Below are 20,550 nucleotides of genomic sequence, written 5' to 3'. Positions count from 1 at the left end.
GGACGATGTACCATATATGGTGGGGGTGCAAAGTGGTGAAACAATTCTGGATTATGATACAGTAAGAGCTTAAAAAGATATTTAGGAGTTCAATCTCTAAAAAACCTGAGGCATTTTTGCTGGGTTTAGTATTGAGTGACATCCCCAAGGATAAAAGGAATGTATTCCTTTACGCAACCACGGCAGCCAGAATCGTAGTGGCGAAAAATTGGAAAACTGATAAAATACCAGAATTATTAGAATGGAGAACCAAACTTCTCGAATTCGCGGAGATGGCAAAATTAACAGCATCAATCAGAGTCTGCTCTAATCAAAAAATTAATAAAGAGTGGGAATGTGTTAAGGAATACATGAAAATGGCCGGTGCTGGAGCTTTAAAATTAATATGCAAAAGTTTAAAAAAGGTGCAAGGAGATAGGATAATATACTAAGGATGGAATAACAAATAAAGTGAGTAATGCAACAATAGCAAAAATAATAGTAGGCAAAGAAGATCCCACACTGGTGGAAGGAAGTACTGGGTTGTGGGAGAGGGAGGTGAAGGCATTAATTGAAATTGTTAAAGATTGGCATAGGATTTAAGAGACTTAAAATAAGGAATTAAAATAAGGAAAGCAGAAAGCAGCAAGAAATATCAAGTAAAGGTATCGGAGAAGAGATCAGTGTAAATGAAAACATGAGACTTATGGTTTTGCTATATACCGGTATGATTTTATTTTGGAGTTGTCTGTTTATGTGAATAAAACAATAAAATCAAAAAAATAGAAAAAAGTATTTTCTCTTTATTATGAAGCCCCTTTTTCTTTCTTGCAAGGTGCCTGTATTTTCAACTGTTACACAATAGACGGAAATCCAGCAGGGTATGCTTCTCAACATAAAGTTGCAGACATGAAAAAACATTCACCTGCTGAATTTCTGCCTGCCATGTAACTGTTTAAAGCATAATAACCCTCTCCCCAAAGGGAGGGAACCCCCTCCACAACAAGGAGCGATAGAAACTTGCTTTTAAAAAAGAAATACATGAAGGTTCTGATAGACATGATAGATTTCTTTTTCACCAGGAGCAAAATTCTGCCACTCATTGTACTGTCATAGTCATATCGATTCCTGTATCTTTTACAGAGAAGCTGAAGCAACACCAACAATCAGCAAGACTTCTGCCTTCTCCCCTTGTTGTGTCACATAAGAGCAAGGTATGTAACTCTTCATTGCTGGAGGGGTAAGCTTAGATGTTGCTGCTCTGGCTGATTGTAATACCTCTGAGGATCCTAGCACTGCCGTTGAAATGACTGGGATATGCTGTAGGCCTTGAATAACCTCCATTGCTGTTGCTTGTTCTTTATCTGGCTAGGCATGCTGGTTGATTGTAGCATAAAAGGCACGTAGGCAGGTCCGCTGAAGCCTGAACCTTCTCTAGCATTCTTGACTGTGTCCCAGGAGTGGGATGCAAGGACTGTAGGAGGCATTTCCCCCAGTAATATTTTAATTTGTTATAATGAATGCTGATGTACATTGGCACAGTATCAGGAAAGTTTATATTCCTGAGCAGAGAGTTTGTGGAATGGTTTGAATCGTTTGATTCTAGTGTTTGTATTGTATATAGTGGTACCTCGGGTTAAGTACTTAATTCGTTCCGGAGGTCCGTTCTTAATCTGAAACTGTTCTTAACCTGAAGCACCACTTTAGCTAATGGGGCCTCTTGCTGCTGCTGTGCCGCCGGAGCACGATTTCTGTTCTCATCCTGAAGCAAAGTTCTTAACCTGAGGTAATATTTCTGGGTTAGCAGAGTCTGTAACCTGAAGCGTATGTAACCCGAGGTACCACTGTACCTGGATGGCTCTGGCAATATGTAACATGTTATTTCACTTGTTAAAAGGGAAAGTCGCAAACCATATGTACTGGCCACATTTAAAGCAGGTTTGGAGAAAGCTAGTAAGTGGGCATTTCTTGCATTTGAAGTGTAAGCTGGGCTGAGGTGCTTTTTGATTCTAAGATACAGCTGCAACATATAGAACATAATAATTTCCATGCCCCCCAGCAAAAATAAATAAATCCTGGTGGAGACATATTTTAATTTTCGTGTTAGAGATTGCCTTTATAAAAGTATTTCCACATAAATGCTCAGAACTCTCAGTGCTCTCAGCTCTTGTTAGGAAAGCATCTTCAGTCAGTCTTTACAGATGTACAGTGTGGATTTGGAGATTGCTGGAGTAATTTTAAGTCGCTGCAATTTACCTTTCAATTGTAGCACCAAGATGCTTGGGGATAATTTTCTTACAGTTTTCCAAGTGTTTTTGTTGCCAACGGCCAACACTTTCTATTCATGATTGCTCTTTCTTTGACTTTTGTACAAAATACACACCTTGCAAAAGAACTCCAGACATGGGGAAACGCTGAAGAAAGTATGACCAATTAGCATTATTATACAGCTTAAAAAAACAACCACCACCAACCTGTGATTCATTGCAGCTATATTACCCTCTTTGCTATAGGGACCAGGACTGGAACTAGTCATGTTTGGAGATGTCTAGCTGCCACCAAAAATAGCATCCTGACATTTTCTTGTCCTCTGTGCCCTTGTAATGTATGCTACTGTGAAACCCATGTCACAATTTCTGGGTGCTGTGGTGATCTCCACCACATTCCACTTGGGCTGCCCTTTATGATGACTTGTAGTGCACTGATGTTACATTGTATGCTTTGTTGTATTATGCTGTGTACACCCTCTTCGTTTACTCTGCATCCAGTCAGTGCTTTTTTCTGGGAGTTCTCAAGGGTATGTAGTACCAGCACCTTTTTTCTAGAAGAAAAGCACTGCATCCAATGAACTCCCATTGCTAGTTTGGGAAGGTGTACACACAACATTAGCTACAATCTATATCTATCCTGTCATTTCCTATGAAATACTGTGTTTTGATGCATTTTCCCACAAACTATATCTGATCTAAATTGATAAAAAGAAAGGCCTAGCTGCATCTTAAGCTGGTAATGTGTACACAGCCATAAACTCTCTGGGGGAGACAGGATTTTGCTACATGCCTGCTGTCTTGACTAGTTCCAGACTAGTGCACTATTGCCACCCAAGTTACCTACAAAAATAAATGGACAATTTTTTATATGTGGGGAGATGAAACAAATGCTTTTTATTGTATAAATAACTAAAGTGATATTTAGTGTAGTTCAGCTCAGAAATGATACTTTTCAACAGAGATAGTTCACACGTGCAACAGAGATAGTTCACACGTCCTCATGTACTAATTAAATCTAGAGAACAAGTGATGAATATTCATGAGTAGAATTAATCCATGAATAGAATTAATACTTTTAAAGAGAGATAACAGTATGCTACTATGTTAACAGAATTTAAGTATTTATGATTGCAATCCAGTGGTGGTACTACACACTTACGTGCTGTGGAAAATAGTCCTTTTGTCACTGAAAAGTTGCAAATGGCTCAGTTGTACTAAATGAGCATTGATCATTTGCCTTCTATTCTATTTTTGGACTCTTATCTGTGTTGATTGCAAGCTACAAGTTGCTGGTTGGAAGCCCAAAGTTGTGCAGCATTTTTTTTTTTTATTCTTCTGGAGTTTTAAGTTCCAAATCAATATAATATGAGGATATTTATCATCATAATGACTGTTCTGGAGTACCCCAAGGATGAGCTAAGAATCTGAACACTGATTAAAAGACATAAGGGATCAACACTCCCCTCAGAAGTAGGAGGACAATGATGGACAGAATGGAGGAAGCTGAAGCTGTGAGCCAAGCACTTAGAGAAGCCCTGTGAGGATGTTTTATTTGCACATTTGTTTATTTGCCTATCCAACATATGGCTGGTGCATAACCTGGAGTAATGGTTCTTATTAGAAATGGTACAAGAAACACCACTTGTATCTGAAAGTGTTCCACATGTGAGTGAAAGGCAAAATACCTATTCTTCCAGTGCATCTAGTGAAATGCACTCCACAAAGAATTGATGGTTGATGTTCTCCATGCATCATTTTCAATCTGCTACTATAATCTTCCACTTTTCTGCAAGGGACTTTGCCCATGTCTTCTCTTCATTGGTTTGCTACTGAAGGCAGGAGACAGGTTCCATCATAAGGCGAGCCACTATGACATCAGCAGCCCAACCTGACATCAGTAGCCAGTAGCATTCACTGCACAGGAATGAAAGATGGGAAGCAGGGGTGAGACCCTGAGTTAAAGGGATGACATGGAAGCAAGCAGTGTATGGAGGGAAGGTGATGAAGTCAAGGAGGAATGCAAGCAGTAAGTCTGGGAAAGAAGGTGTGGAAGAAGAAGAGCTTAAGGAGACAGAAGCTGGATCAGAAGAAGCTTGGAGGCTTACAAAATGAGAAGAAGCCAATATCAGAGAAAGAGAAGAGGTGGCAGGAGTTTGAGGGAAGATGTGAAATAATGCAGCAGGCAGAGGAGGCATGAAGGCAAAGAGATGGGAGGGACCCAGAGAAGAGAAGGTAGGGCAATGCCGCTTGGGAGCAGGAAAACTTGGGCATACAGTCTCTCTTTGTGACCACATTTTCAACATGCGCCCCTCCCACCATTTCCACAGGAGTATGAATAAATACCACAATATACATATAAGTGAAGAGTTTTAACACAATTTATTTTATGCTTAAATAATCAACTAGATCATCCAGTGTTTGTGTTTTCTTCATACATATTTAATTAGAGCTATTATCAATGAAACCTGTTTTCATATGAAGATAATTAACAAATTAAAGTATTTCACCAAAAACCCAAATAAAAATGCCCTTTAAAACACAGCAGCCTTAGCAACCTAATATTACACTGCTAGAATGATTACAGATGATTGGCTTACTTAAAGATTCTACATCTTAGAGCCAGTACACAATACAGTAATATTTTTACAGCGTGCTGCCAGTCTGTTAGCTAAGAATTTCTCTTCATTTCTTTTTTTTTTTAAATATCCCAAACTTGTGCTGACAAGAGCACCAACCCACTTCTAAAAGCTGCAAGCATATTCCCCCAGTATAAAGCAAGAACAGATAGCACCCCCCTCCCTATAATGCAACTACTGTATATGTTATGGTTTCTTTAAATTTCAGGTCGTTTCCATTGAAAAAATTGGCAACAGCAACAAATATTAGATGAAGGGCTTTGTGTTTACAGGTAAAGGGCACACTCCGCCAAGCACTGCTGCTGTGTAACCAGCCTTCGTTTTCAGTGGCGGTTGTGCTGGAGCCCACTGCAAGCCCCATTTAAATGCCCGGGGGGTGGGAGGGGCCTTAGCAGCTGTGCTTGGTTGATTGCACCCCCCAGAGTTTTATTTGTCACATTGCGGCCTAGTGTTTGCAAAACTGGAAAAGATTTCATCAAAATAAGGTGAATCGCATGCATCAAAATATTAGTACTCTGAAGAAAAAAAATGTTTTTTTCACAGAACTACAGAATTCCTCATTTTAGGAATCATTAAATTTGCAGCAGATTTTAAAGATTTTTTTAAAATCAAGCTAGCGTTTTGCATATACAAACATTATAATTGCTAAATATACAAGAATCTGTGAAGATACACCCAGAATACCCCTGCAGGTGTAGCCATTTGAGACACTGATTTCTGTTCAACATGAATGCAATATTCCGTTTGTGAGCTAAGAATTATCAACATTTATTCTACTTCTCCTTAGAATTTATACAGTGTTATTTATTTACAGTGAAACTATTGATGTTAGTTATTTTTTTCCTTAAAAAAAGAGAAAAAAACGAAAGAGTATTTTATTACCCTGACAGTTTGGGTCCAAGAAAAATAAGGCGAGCTGTTGTGGATTTTAGTAAATTTTAGTGTCTTTCTGTGGTTTAAACCATTTTTTCAGTGTCGTTACATCCCCTCATCCTACAGGAATTCCTTTTTTCAGATGACATCAAATTGCTTCAACGAAGCTGTTCCAGTGTGGGAATCTTGTATATACACTGCATCGTTCTCCATTGCACACTCTCCAATGCTGTGAATGAAAGTGAATTTCCATGCTCTTGTAGAACTGGCTCATGCTAAATTAAATTTGTTTTGTTCGTCGCATAAAATCCATGCGGTTAATGTGTGGAAGCAGCAAACACACACACACACACGCTTTATCAGTGACTTGAAAATTCCTGTTGATTTTTTCCCCCATTTCCTTGAGTTTCTCTCTAGAATACTGGCAGTAAAAGCGTACACAGTCTTGAGACAGAAGGGAGAGGGGTGAGGGAAGAAGAAGAAAAAAACAGTACCAATATCAGAAATCTACCTTTCAAAAGCACCTAATATTTCAGTCCTAAAGATTCCTTTGGCATAAGCAGTAATGACATAATCTTTGCAATAGCGGCTTAAGTGTATGTTTTTGTGGTGTTGGCCTGCACAGGCCACCCTAAGCATGTCTTTATTTAGAAAGGGGCGTGCTGGTGCAACATTTGATAACTTGGCATAATCACATTAAAGTTATGGTACCTGAAAGATCATCACACTCCTTTTATTCATAAATTATCACTATGCTCTGCAAGAGAGGGCCTCCTTCAGGTACCATCTGATCAAAAGTTCTGTTCCATACAATACAGGAATCAGACCATTAATGTGGTGGCACCTACCCTTTTGGTACTCCCACAATTTAAAAGATAGGCACCATTTCTAGTGTATTTCCGTTGGCTAGCAAATACTTTCCTTTTTCAGCAAGCCTTTTAAGTAGAGATTTTTGTCCCAGTCTGTGTCTGTATTGAATCTGAAACTCTCTTAACATATGCCATTGTTGCTGGCGTGCCTCTTTATTGCTTCCTAAGACTCCATTTTTGCTCAGAGTATTAAGAGTAGAATGTCTGTGTAGCAAACTGACCATTTGCTGTTTGTATGTTATGAATACGTCGTCTTCTCCACATGCCGGACTTCCTTCTTCGTCTTCATCTTATAACCTTCTCCCTGCTTTAATGAAAAGGTATACATTCAGAAATCAGATGCCGAGGTTGCTATCAAACTGATTTCTAGCAGGTCCCATGCAGCTGGAATGGGACAAGTAAGAAGCTATTAAATCTGAGCACTTCAAAGACACACAAACCACAGCTCTGTAGCCAGTCTACTAAGCTGCAAAAACACAAGCTTTCAGTACCATCTGAGTACAGGAAACATAGCCTTACAATGTTATGAATTGTATGCTAGACTGGGATACTGCCGCAGTTCAGTGATGATCAGAAAATATCACAGGTCTACTTCCCTTAATGCAATTTTGAATTTTGAATGTTTCACCCGTCTTGAAAAGCCAGATTCCCAGATTTCCCTTTCTGGGCATCCCAAGTTAGCAGATCCTTTGGAAACAAAGCTCACTGCTCTTAAGAGAGTTCATAACAGCTCAGCTTCAACTGAAGTAGATTAGTAATGGAGAAAATGTCATGAAAGGGAGGAAGAGGAAAGCCAGTAAAAGTATTTGCTAAAGCGAAACGCATCTGCAACAAAATCTAAAAGCTGACACACAGTGCAGATCTCCTGTCTTTTGCCACTGAAAGACAATAACCAAAGATGCATAGTACTGTTGAAGGAATGAAAGCTCATTGGTATTAATGAAAAAATGTCTCTAAAAAGCATAGGTCTAATACAGAAGAACCAGAGTTTTCACAAGTTGCTTTTTCTGAAAATTGTGAGATGCAAGTGATGGTCTCAGCCTACTCTCCGGTCTAACTACATAATGCTGTTCCATGATGCTGAACCTGGTACTCAGTTGGACAAGGAAAACCATATTTAGACAATCCCATTTCCTCCTCATTAATGCCTGTCATTCTCCCTGTTTTTTTAAAAAAATAATTCATTGAGAGTATTCCATTCTCCTGATGTAGAAATACATTTTTCTCACATTTTTTCCTTTTAAATTGGCAAACCAACTTTTGCCTGCAGATAGAACATAGCCCTACTGGCAAAGGATTGGCAGCATCAAAACATTTTGTTAGAAGAAAGTTGTGCTTTTGACAGGGTAACCGAGTAAACCATTAGGTTAGGTCATTAACTTGTGCTGGCCAGTTTTAATGGGGGGGGGCAGTCTGTGAATTAAGGGCACACTTGTTTATTTTTTGATGCTGTTTTGCTTCTGGGGTGTTGCTGTATTTGAGAATGGCTTTCTTTTTTTAAAAGAAAGCAACCTTCCCTTTTTAGGATAAGCAATACCTTTTGTTAAATAGCATGGTATCTTCTTTCAACTTCTCAAAAAGGACACGTGCTTAAGTCTGGGTATTGTGCAAACTTACCTTAAATGTAATTCATTAATTGGTTAAAAAACAGGTGATTAATCAAGACTTTCCCTAGGGCCTTTTTTAAAAATAGGAATTCAAAGATCATTAGAAAAGCTGACTTCAATTTGGACCTTAATAGGGGAAAATTTAGAAGAAGAATAATCGCTTGGTGCTAAAAAGTAAAAAACCAAAACAAAATCCCTCCACAAATCTGGCATTGTTTTAGTCTGTAATCCAAACGTCAAGGATACGAAACCTCCCTGATAGCTTTCGACTCCCATCAGTATCGGGCATTGTGGATAGTGGTCAGGATTGAGGGCAGCTATAGTCCAGAAACTAGAGGGCTTCAGGCTCCCCATCGCTGGTTCTTGTTTCATGCTTGCACCCTCAGCTACCTGCAGTGCAATCCTAGCATAACGTTTCCTGGGAAGTCACGCCCTACTATGTCCACTGGAGGTGGGGACTACTCCCAGGTAGGTTTCCACAGGATTCCAGCCTGTGCCACAGAAAGCTCTTTTACAGCAAAAGACCACAAAGTTAGCCCCCCCCCCCCAGTTTGCTGTGTGTCATCCTCTGTCAAGCTAGTAAAAGAAACTGGAGGAGGTAGTAGGAGATGGGAATGGCAAAGTGTGTTCAGGCTCAGACTCCGCCATTTCAAATGGCTGTATTAAAAACCACTCCTAATGCTAACGTTTCCTACTAGAATATCAAAATGAAATACATTTCTCTCAAGAATCTGAAGGCACTGAATGAAAAACCGAAGAACCCTGCCAGCACACAACACACTATTTGTGAGACCTTGCCTTTTCTGAGTTCAAATGCACAGCTTGTCAAAAGCACAGGCACTCTTGCTTTGCATTGCTTTAATGTTAAACTGCAAGCAATATTTAGCATTTAGAGAACAGCCCTTATTTGCTATTCCTGCACACACACGCTGGTTACCATGTCACCAGGTTTTTTCTCATGTGGGATAACAACACGCCTTAACACTTTCCGGGTAACCTGTAGGGAAGCAATATGGAAAAAACCAAAAATCGATACTTTTTCCACCCAACTCTGAAAGGACAAAGCTAATGTAAAAAGAGTCAACAGAGAGAGGCAGAGGGAGAGGGAGAGGGAGAGGGAGAAAAGAATGAAAATGCAAGGTGGGATTACTTTTCGGGTGACGAGGTTGCCTTCTTCATCAGTAAACTGTTCTTCTGTAACAGATTCACCAGGAATGTTTTTTGCCTCCTCACCCTAAAGAATGTGTTACAATATTAGCCAGTTACCCATATTCCCAAATATTGGCTATTCAACACCACTCCGAGCAATAAAATCATGCCATGTTGGATTTTACTTGTCAGAAACAGCAGCTACTGATGTCCACATGGTAATGTCACATTTTAAAAGTCTTCTTAAACTTAGACAGAAGCCATCTGTGATGGGCTGTGATTGGAAGGAGAGTTTGCCTGTAGTGGAAGTACTCTGTGTACATGCACAGGCCTATCTTGATCCGTGCCATGCTATGAAGGAACCCCTCAAAAATGGGTGGGATTTATCTAACAAACCCCATCAGTGGAAGCCCTGTGCAAGGGCTTTAGCTTGTGCAACAGGGCTTTCAGTCCTTCCCCCAGCACCCCGCAAAATTTGCTTGCGGGAGTCAGGAGAACCCTCAGAACAATATGTAGGGGTGTTTCATTCTGTTTGGTAAGCTGAAATACTTGCGCTGATAGAATATTTGTAGTAGCATGGTGTTTACTTCTACTCAGAGGATTCCCCCCCCCCGAAAATAATGGTTTTCCTTTCTTGCTGACTATTCCAGCAGACAAAAAATAAGGTTCCATCTACCCCCATGATTCTTTTTAACTTCACATTTTGAATAGGCCTTCCCTTACACTATAGGGTTTTTTTTTATAAGTCATACCAGAAATGCTGATTAGTCATTGATGGCCAGGTAATAAATTACAGAAGCAAACAAATTAGTGTGTTTAAAAAGTCAATTCTGGCATGCAGAAATAGTTCATCTTGACTATATCACTTAATACTGCAGTTGCTGTTATCATGCTTGACGACTCTTTGTGTTTGAATCTTAACTGTTATGAAAAGCTGGAACAAAAAAATGGGAAAGCAGTTTAGGGTAAAATCATTTTCTCTGATATGCTAACTTTAAACATTCAGAGAGGGTTTTTTTAAACAACAACAACAAAAACCAACCAACCAGCCATGAGATAACTGTCCAACACATGCATTCTGAAGTGGAACAGCCCCTAGGAAGCAGACCACATGTTCAGAAGCTGAATCTCTGCATCCTAGGGAGCTGCTCTTAGAAGAAGAAAGCGAAAGAGCCCTGCAACCCATGTAGGTCTTTCTGACTGACTCTTGTTGTGTCTTCTTCCCTTTTAGATGAACTAATTTCTCACGGCATGAACTTTCCCAGGCAACTGCCTCCACCGGTAGTGTAGCTAGGTAATCTCAGGCTCTGGGCTTCATGGTCTTACCCTACACTTCCCTCTTTAGATGGCCATGTGTGTTGGCTCAGTTGTGAAGCACACAACTAACATTCCTCACCCTCCCCACAACAATGCTTATTTATGAATAAGCACAATTTTGCTGTAGAAAATGATAATATATTTTACAGTAAACAGAATAAAGTGAGCATCTTTTTTTAAAAATAGAAAGATGTTGCGGTGACCTGGCATGCCTGTGCTGGCCCAGCTGCTGACACCAGGCCTGTTAGCCTGTCATTTTGGACTCTGTAGGGTGGGCAGGTGCTGTGCTGCAGTGGCTTTGATTTTGGCCCTGAAGTCTAGCCCTCTGCATCACTGCCAAGTGCCTGGTAGGAGCAGACAGACACTCTACAGACTACCTCAGACTGTGGAGGCAGAGAATACCCATCATAACTAGTAGCCACTCTCTTTCGGATAGATATTTAAGTGTTAGTCAAGAATGTGCATGAATTGCATAAATTACTGAGGAGCAAAGAGAAGAGGAGAAAGATGTGGGGGGGCCATGAATATTTTTCTGCCTCCCTCCAAGAACCCAGAAATTTTGCCAGTGGTGGCAAAACGGGGGAATAAACCTAAGCTAGACATATTATGTAATTAAAGTAGGTATCAGCCCATCAGATAGATAGTAATGCAAAGAACTCCCTAGCTAGTCATCTATTTATTTTTCACATTTATAACCTACTCTTCTCCGCAAGGGAGCCCAGGATTGCTCAAAATAATAAAAATTACATAAAAGGTTTTTTTAAAAAACAGAACTATAACTTATCGCAGACAGCAGCCTAAACCAGCCAATTGTTCATCAGTTGAGGGAGTAGGGATAACCTTTCCCGTACCGCTGATTGTATGGATCAGCTTATGGAGGGGGGCTGTGGGTCTTGTACATGTGTGTGGTTTGTGGATGTGCAAGAGTGTGGGGTCACATCTGCCACTAGCATACAGCCCCCAGAGTGTTTCTTGGCCAACGGGGAATGCCATCCTTGGGTTGAAAAAGGCTAATCACCCCTGATTTAGACTGTTCAGAAGAATGCTATTAAAAACAAAAACTGCAAGAACATAGGATCCTGCTAGATCAGGCCAACAGCCCAACATCTTGTTCTCACAGTAACCAACCAGATCCCTGTAGGAAATCCACAAGTGGGATCAGAGCACAAGAGCGCTCTCCCTGTGCTTTCCAGCAAGTGTTACTCATATGCAATACTACCTCAGACTGTGGAGGCAGAGAATACCCATCATGACTAGTAGCCATCAATAGCTTTGTCCTCTATGAATTTGTTCAATCCTCTTTTGAAGCCATCCAACTTGGTGCCACCGCTACCTCCTGTGGGAGGAATTCCATAGCTGTGTGAAGTACTTTCTTTTATCTGTCCCAAATCTTCCAACATTCAGCTTCAAAATCAGAATTAATATATCTTTCACAGTTGTTACTAGCCAATCTATAATGGTCATAGTTGCAAAACTGCTGTTGATCCAGTTTATAATTTCACTATACTGAGCGGCATTTGTGTATATTTAATCAAAGTGCACCTATAGAGGCAAAGTCATGCTGCACACAGTGGGATTACCAAAGGATACCCATCGTGCAATTTGGTTGTTTTCCACCACAAGTCTTAAGATTATACAAGGGGCAGCCATCAGTTATGAAATACATACCACACCAAGAGAAGGAGTATAATGTGAACACTATTAGTACTGCAGTCCAAGACCCAACTCCATGCCAGTGGGAACTACAGTCATGCGATACCTTCAGAATCAAACGTCGCCGATAAACCCTTGTAGTGATTCTCTGTTCTTCATCTGAGCTTGAATCACTCTGAATCTCAATGTCACTGTCACTGTCACTCTCACTATACTCCTGATAAATGCAGTTTTTAGTACATTTTACCAGCTCATTTAAAAGACAAACATGAATCTGAGCAGGAATAGAGGGGGAAAATGGTTATACCCAACATTAGTTCATCCTGAAAAATACCATAGGGGGGAATGTCTGCAATCTTGTTTTCAGGGTAGGTAATATTTCAGTTAGGAGCATTTTGCCATGTCCACGAGTGAGGTAGGCATTCTGCATGCAGAGCTACCTTAAAAATATTTCAAAATACATCACAGTTTTGTACAGGTATAGCCTGGCATAGCCATAAATGCTTGGCAGGCTACATGCAAACCATAGTTTACTGACAGGGAGGCACACCCTTGGGAACATGTACTCCCTTCCCACTTCTGGTGCACATTTCCCCCTCTTGTCCCTTGTTGATCTCAAGTGTGGTTTTATATTACATCAGCAAACCATTGATTGTATATCAGGGGTTGGGCACAAGACCAGGGTTTCAAATTCTGGTTAAGTGCAGACTCTTGTTTAGGAATGTTCAGGGCTACAGGGAAGGAGGAAGGGCATGGGAAGGCTCTTGTGGTTGGCTCCTCATTTGCAAACCACGGTTTGCAGAAGCAATAAAAAAAGCAAAAAGACTGAAGAATATTAGCAGAAATAATTCTATGATTCTAAGTAGAAGCCCACAAGGAACTTGCGACAGAGGGTAGAGAAGAGATTAAAGAGCATTTTAATTTTTTTGCCTTCCATCTGCTCCCGTGGCTGTCTCAGCTGACCGGCAAGAGGATCCTGGAGAGCTTGGCACCACAACCCTAGTCCTTTATGTATTCCTCAGAGTCCTCTCTTATGCTGAGTCTATGGACCTGGGTGGCCAGCAGGACTCATGGGGTGCTGACTTCATGTCTAGAGGGTTCTCCTGATGGGGCACTAGACCTCTGGGGTCCCTTGACCAGACTCCAAAATAGGTTTGGGGCTGAGCAAGAGCCTTGACTCCATCACAGAGCTTCCTTCATTGACCTAACTTTCAGTAGCTGCATGCTGCTCTCCACTGCCAACAGTGAGCAGCATGCACACGCATTTCTTGGTTCAGAAAGATTTATTGAGAGTTGTGTTTTTTTTAACTCATTTGGGGGCAAATGCCAGATTCTCAGAAGGGACCCTTTGCAGTTTTTTGAGCAGATTCAAAATCACCCCCATCATTTCTTCCTGCTCCCTCACCACAATCCTGCTTTTCTGCTTTCATTTCAAGGAAAGCTTAAACCTGGGTTTAAGCGAGGCTTTTAAAGTGGCTGATGAGAGGGATGGCGTTTGCGTAAGAGAGGGGAGATCACTAACTCTGTTGCTCTCTAAACTGAAGTTTCAGCACTGCATGGTTGGCCCTAGCTGGGAAGTTTTTGGGGAGAAATATAAAAGGGAAGCCACAGAGGGAAGTTCATTCTATATTCACAATGCTTTAGCTGAATTAAGAATGAAAACTGCCACACAAAGTAAGGCGGATGGCATTTATACCTTTTGTTCGGACGATGTTGCTCCTTCCTCTTCCTGGGCTTTTGGTCTCAGCTTGCTGTCATCGGAAGTATTCCAGCTCGTCTTTTTCATGCTGACAGGCACAGAGGTTTTAGGTGTATCGACTGCTGGCTTGCTTGCCTCTTGCAAAGATTTCTGATGCGACGTTAATGAGATGGTTTGCTGCTCAGTTCGGAGAGAACTTTGCGTTTTTGGTTTCACAGTTTCCTTGTCGCTCTGTTTTCCTAGGCTCTTTGCAGACTCCTGAACGAAAGGCTTAGTCTTTGCTTCTGTTGTAGATTCTGAGTAGCTTCCATTGGTTTCCAACTTTCCTGCTTCTCCTTTGAGATATGAGGTAATAGAATCTCTACACTGGTCAGGGCTACAAGAGACAAAGGGAAAATGATCAAGCACTAGAAAACAGATAAGTGTTAATTTATGTGTTGTACTTCTGTCCCACCCTTCCTCCTCCAAGGAGTTCAGGGTGACATATGTGGCTAAATATTTTCTTCACAAAAAACCTGTGAGGCCGGTTAGGCTGAGAATGAGAATATGCACCAAAGACTCAATATCTACCAATGAGCTTCTATGGCTCAGAGAAAATTTGATGATGATATGAAGGCAAAAGAAGCTCTGCTGTTTTGGTTTCTCAAACAAAGAGCAATAAAGGAACAAAGGAAATAAAGTTTGTTTGTGTGCTTAACACACAATTCAGACTAGAGCTTTCCATTAAGTACAGTGGGAGGGAGTATAGCTCTGCAATAAATTTGGCATGCAAAATGTCCCAGGTTTAGTCACTTACAATTCCTCTTAAAAGGATTTCAGTAAGCAGGTGTAGGAAAAGCATTTGCCCCCAAGACCTTGGATGGTAGCTGCCAACAGTGTGCTTGATTGTTAATAGCATAAGGAAGATTCATATATCCACATGCCAGTATGGCTAATTAGCATTTTACCAGTACTGGTTTTGATGTTTTAGCCCTAGCTTATTTCAGGAAGCATATCCCCATATTTCCCTCCCTACCCAGAGTATAGAGATCAGCTAACAAGACCCTCCTAAAAGTATAATCACCTTTGGATTTTGCATTAGCATCCAATGCAAATGCAAAAAGAGCAGGGTCAGGTTTTTTGTCACTGCTCTGGGACTTCAGAATACCCATCCTCTCTCCAGGAGGCTTGTACAACTTTTACTTTACTTTTTTTGAAATTGGAAAAGTGGTCAAATATTCTTCTGTTCCTTTGGGAACTAGGCTTATGTATTTCCTGCTGCCCATTCTGTTCTGAGCTTGATTTTATTGTGCATTCCCCCTCCCCCCCAATCTTAATAGTGTTTGGGATTTCACTGTTTTAAATGCCATATTGTAAATTTGCCGTGAGAATATTGGTGCCTTATAATCTGGATTGCTGCTTACTTACATAAGCATTATATAGGTACTTCATCTAGAAATACAATGACCGTGGGTTTGGAAAAAAGTGTCATGTGTTTTCAAAATGAGAACACTTGGTTAGTTGAGCACTTTCATACCTGTCATCTAGTCGATCCAGCAATTCACCGCTTATTCTGCGTCCTGGTGTTGGCGGCTCCACATTGACGCTGGAGGCCTCACTCTGCCAACCTGTAATTGAAGACAGTTCCTGTTCTGCCTGCTGCACATACTTAAGAATAGACAAGACTTTTTCTTCTGTCATCTCCTCAGACTCAACTACTTCGTCAAGGTGAATGTCTTCAAACAGAGATTTAAGCTTTTCTTCCGTCATCTCATCAGTACCAGACTTTTCTCTCTCCTGCTGCTCAGTTCTCACTAAAGTCGGACTAGTCTCTTGGCTTAGCTTTTGTTTTGGTACCTCGGCATAACTACCAAGATAGCGTGGGTAATCATTAAAGTCCATTTCATCCAATTGGATCTGGCCTACATCTTTAGATGCTCCTTCTCTAGGCACTGAGAAATCGTGTTTGCCGTCTTCCAGTGAAGTGTCTTCTTCAGTCACCACTGGAGGTTCTGCTGCTGTATCATCTATGTTTCCCTGTGGAGTTACTAACACGTCACTCAGTCTACTGGGAGTTCTAAGGGGTGACTCTATGCTAGAGAAATCGCTAAAGAAATCATCTTGCTGGGAAGGGGTGGGTGGCACGAAGCGCAACCCAGTGGGAGTTTCCAGTTCCACTTGGATGGTGGGATAACCTATGGAAGACAGCACATTTGGACTGATTGCAATGAAGTATGGAGTGACATATAATCAAGCATGCAGAGTGGCCAGTTAATTATGTAAAATGTGGAAAATGTATGAAATGGTAACAACACTTTAATTAGGAATGTAATAATGAATGTAACATCCTTAAAGAATGCAACAAAACCAAAGTAGATGAAATGGCTAATACAGCACAGCTTATTACTATTGGTCTACAGCACACATGGTTGCAATTTTTGAATTACTGGTTTTCCAGTAATTTCAGTAGTATTATATTTCTCTTCTCAATAGCAAATGGACTGAATCTGGATTGCTGCTTGCTGTCTTTTTATATCAAGAGTGGTATTTTGTGGCAAAATAACTTTTCTGCTTGTATTTGGATTTACTCAAAAAGTTTAAATGTAATGAATTATGTTATAAAGCAAGACAGCCAGGTTTTCTTAAAAATTGGTGTACATTTTTATCATCCAGTTTCCAAAAGATAAAACTACTTGGCTTTATACCATTACAAATGTGAAATATCATATGTAGATACTTCAACTTTAATCACTGCATCATGATAACGCAGTTGTTAGAAATATGGAAATGAACCTTAAAGAGGACGAAAAAGTATAGCATATTCTCAGAGACTGTAGAGGCAAAATCTAAAACAAAAACTACAGGGTAGGGAGGATCTAGATATAAATTTCAGGAACAGTAAAACTACAGAGATGAGAGGATTGTGATGAATAAGGAGATCTTGGTGATCTTGGAGACTGAGGCGATCTTGGTGACATGGGTACAATCAGAAACACTGATTGAATAAAGAGAGAAAAGAAAAACATAAGCAACAAAAAAGAGAGAACAATAATTATCCAGAACAGGGATGACCCGCTAGAGACCTGTGAGCCTGATCAGCCCTGAAGTACCTCCCCAATTTTAATAAATGTGTGGTACAAACAATTGCCCAAAGGATATTGCATGTAGAATTTAGTGTATAGCTATATTAAGAGCATCCTGAAAAGGCAAAAGCAAGCTACCAATCAGCCTCATGACAGAATCTTTCTGGAAGGACATTACTTCCTCCACCCAGCAATTAATGATCTTTTGCCACCCGAACGTGAATGCTCCATACCTATAGAGCCCTTACTGCTAGCTTTGCTATGAAGCTTGATTATCCATAATGAGGTCTGCTTGGTTCTGTGAAAAGTACTCCCAAAGCCCAGAGTAGCAGCTGGTGAATGGAGCAGCCCCAGGAATACAGAGGTTGACCATCCCTGCTCTGGCAGTTAGACTTGAACATAGACAAATGAAATGACAGTGAACTGTAAACCATATTCTCAGAGGTAAATATTAAGTTGATGAGCTGATGAAAGGCTGGGATGGGGAGAGAGATCAGCATTACATTGTGCTGCCTGGAGAGCAATGTGCACTAATGTCTCCGAGTTCTGCAACTGAATCAACTGAGAGAAAGTTAAAAGGTAGTCTGGTCTTGGTGAGGACAAGAAGCTTGAGGAAGGTTCAGAGGAGAGGAAGGATAGACAGCAACACAGAGAAGCACATTCTCTTTGTAGAAAAGATACTTGTCTCTGATTAAAAGGCACAAGCAACATTTCAAGAGAAAACTTCTTAAAATGTCCACAGAATTTTAATTTCTGCAATGCGGTGAAGAATGTTGCTTGGGGATGAATTAAGCTCATAAGCGCTGCACACAGCCAGAAAATCCTTGCAGAAGGCAGCAAAAACAGCATGTGTTTGAATAAAATACAAGAAAAAGGGAGACTTTCATAGTGTTTAGAAGAACTTAGCTTACAAAACAAAACAAAAAAGGAAGTATTTGGAAAGCAGCTTAATGTATCTTCAAAGTCAGAATTAGTTTTTAGCACCTGATCAGTAGTACAGATTCATTTATATATCTATCTGCTCAATAAAAGCCTTTACAGTTGAAGAACAAAAATTGAAGTTAAATCTCAGCATAAATCTGGGCATTGATTAGAGTACCAGAATTTCATTATCCCATTAGGGTAATTTTAGAATGTAAAGAAACAATAAGCAGTTGTAATTTTACCAAAGGGAACAATTTCACAGTAATTTTAGACTGAGTTCAAATTAAGTTAATAGAGCCAAACAACTCTGAAGTGTTCATTGATACATACCCTGATTTTTTAATATTTGAGATAAATAAATATATATTTTATTTGAAACAGTATCATCTTGCATAGTTTATGTTATTAGATGAAAAGACCTTTCTGTGTGGATAAATATTGGTCAAAATGAAGCAAATTCAGTTACCATCAACAGGATCATGGAAAACATTATTTTCATCTGCAAAGCTTCTGGTGCCTGAAATGTTTCCATAATCAAATATTGGTCCTTCCAACAAAGTTACAATGTCAATCCGATTGATTTTTGTCAATATAGAGGTTAAGGCATCAGCTGTGGAAGGAAGAACAAAATAGATGAAAAGTATTTCATAACTGAAATTTGTAACTGTCCATGAGTATGGCCAGTGGTCGCAACAGTAACATTATGCATGCAGTAGATTCAATCAACCAGTCTCTACTTTCCAGTGCACGTTCCCAAGTGTTTAGAGACATGTGTCTCACCTTCACACTTCATGTATCTACCATAGCGAATACTGGTGTCGTAGAGTTCCTATAAAGCACAAATCAGCTCTTCGTCAATCCTCTGTGTATAAGTGCATGCTACTGTAAAAACGGAATAATTCTATTGCCATGCAGTACCTCCCATAGCCATACCTTATCACAATCTCTAAAACAGTGGGCAGCATTCTCCTCAGTGCATTGTATGTGCATGGAACTACTTTGGGAAAGGGCTGTGGCTCAGTAGGGGAACACATGGTTTGCACACAGAAGGTCCCAGCTCTCTACTTAGGGCTAGAAAGATTTATGGTGAGCTGCTGCCAGTTACAGTTGGCAATGCTGGACTAGAAGGATCAATAGTCTGACTCAATATAAGGCAGTTTCATCTGTTCATATGTTCTCACTGTGAGGACTGTGAGATTGTGTTGTTTTAAGCCTATCCAGACAGATCCATGCAGATTCCTTATTCCTTGACTTCCCAAAACTTGATGACCCACAGCTGAATGCATGAATTGAAATGCATGAATGAATGTATGACTTGAAAATTATATCTATAGTCTTTGATCTGTGGCATTTTATTCTCACATACTGGTTGAGGGTACAGTCATTAAGTGATGGGTCTAGTCTGTGTATGAAGTTCAGCAAAATATGGACTTCTACATACTTAAAACAATAATAATTATGAAACTTACTTGTAGCATTTTTCCCATCTCTGGTCACCCATTTCTTTAACAACATGAAGCTCTGAGCAATCAAAGAGTTTGGGTTTTCTACCCGGATTTGATTAATTTCATCAACAGAAAAATTCAGCTCTCTTGCCAGTTCTGTAACATGGGGGAAATGGAGGGAAGAGAGAGATAACAAAGTTTATTTTGAAAACTCTGTTCAGCAGGTCACACATGGAAAAACCAAGTTTGGTTCAGATTTCTGCCTTTTCAGTGTAACATGTCATAGAAATCGGAAAGCAGAAAGTCCTCTGAGAGAGCAGGTATCATTTCATCCTGCTGTCTGAAACCACTGTTTGTAGAGCTTTGGGCTGTATCCTTCCTTCACCAGTTCTACAGACGGCATTTATATATTCCTCCACTTACCCCACCCAAGGGAAGTCAAGAAGTTGCACAGTTTCCCAAGTTTCCTGCTGTGTCTAAATATAGCCTTCTCCAACCTGTTGCTCTCTAGGTTTTTCGGACTACACCTCTCAGCAACCCTAGCCAGCATGGCCAACTGTCAGGGATGATGGGAGTTGTGTTCCAAAACATCAGCAGCAGGCTGAGGAAGTCTGTTCTAATAGGACTAAATCAGGCTTCCAGTCAGGTAGACAATCACTGATGACCTCACAATTACTATGTGGCATAGCAACACATTGGCTTCAACTCAAAGAACTGCAGCTGGTGTTTTATGCAGGCACCAGGGCTTTCTTGTCTTCACCTCTTCATGTTGTAAGTTACCCTGAAGACTCAGATAAATCTCTGGAAAGGTATATGATGTAGCAAGAGAACTGCAGTCAGAGAGAGGGGAAATGGCCAAAGCAGACACACACAGAGTCTTCAAAGTGCAAACAGGTATCTTCCACTCTCATACAGAATACTTTGAATCCAAACTGTCAAATATGGTATACAAAGCTATAAAATATTTCTGACATGCCTGGGGTATGTAGGAGGAAGCAGGAGAAGGCAGCAATGAGAGCTCCATTCTTTTGTCAACAATGGACAAGAAGGGCATGTCAGGAGATCTG

At 40.4% G+C, this 20,550-nt stretch overlaps 2 protein-coding genes across 83 annotated transcripts in view; one reads left to right on the top strand and one right to left on the bottom strand.

Annotated features, from left to right (window-relative positions):
• The window catches only part of LOC310762873 (uncharacterized protein), a 107,102-nt gene that overhangs the window by 7,722 nt on the left and 78,830 nt on the right, over positions 1 to 20,550 (top strand). For 26 of the 33 annotated variants that reach the window (XR_014548225.1, XR_014548226.1, XR_014548234.1 and 23 more), the window contains exon 2: positions 1,123 to 1,193. The gene's annotated coding sequence lies outside the window, so the exon portion shown is untranslated. Of the gene's footprint in view, positions 1 to 1,122; positions 1,194 to 4,169; positions 4,482 to 20,065; positions 20,378 to 20,550 lie in introns of those variants that run through there. The other 7 variants (XR_014548249.1, XR_014548250.1, XR_014548251.1 and 4 more) reach the window with 6 other exon arrangements.
• Positions 4,610 to 20,550, bottom strand: part of ANK3 (ankyrin 3) — a 336,323-nt gene continuing 320,382 nt past the window's right edge. For 29 of the 50 annotated variants that reach the window (XM_083614364.1, XM_083614400.1, XM_083614354.1 and 26 more), the window contains 9 exons: positions 19,508 to 19,639; positions 18,505 to 18,648; positions 15,569 to 16,226; positions 14,050 to 14,428; positions 12,460 to 12,627; positions 9,385 to 9,468; positions 9,172 to 9,231; positions 6,849 to 6,934; positions 4,610 to 6,202 (listed from right to left, as the gene is read on the bottom strand). In XM_083614364.1, coding sequence (XP_083470490.1) covers positions 6,866 to 6,934; positions 9,172 to 9,231; positions 9,385 to 9,468; positions 12,460 to 12,627; positions 14,050 to 14,428; positions 15,569 to 16,226; positions 18,505 to 18,648; positions 19,508 to 19,639 — 1,694 coding nt within the window. In that variant the 3' untranslated portion in view covers positions 4,610 to 6,202; positions 6,849 to 6,865. The remainder of the gene's footprint in view (positions 6,203 to 6,848; positions 6,935 to 9,171; positions 9,232 to 9,384; positions 9,469 to 12,459; positions 12,628 to 14,049; positions 14,429 to 15,568; positions 16,227 to 18,504; positions 18,649 to 19,507; positions 19,640 to 20,550) is intronic. The other 21 variants (XM_083614373.1, XM_083614372.1, XM_083614374.1 and 18 more) reach the window with 8 other exon arrangements.

Source organism: Podarcis filfolensis (genome assembly GCF_964270895.1).
Source record: "Podarcis filfolensis genome assembly, chromosome: 5".
NCBI lineage: Eukaryota > Metazoa > Chordata > Lepidosauria > Squamata > Lacertidae > Podarcis > Podarcis filfolensis.
The sequence above is the reverse complement of the archived record's forward strand: the minus strand, read 5'-3'. Positions and strand labels throughout refer to the sequence as shown.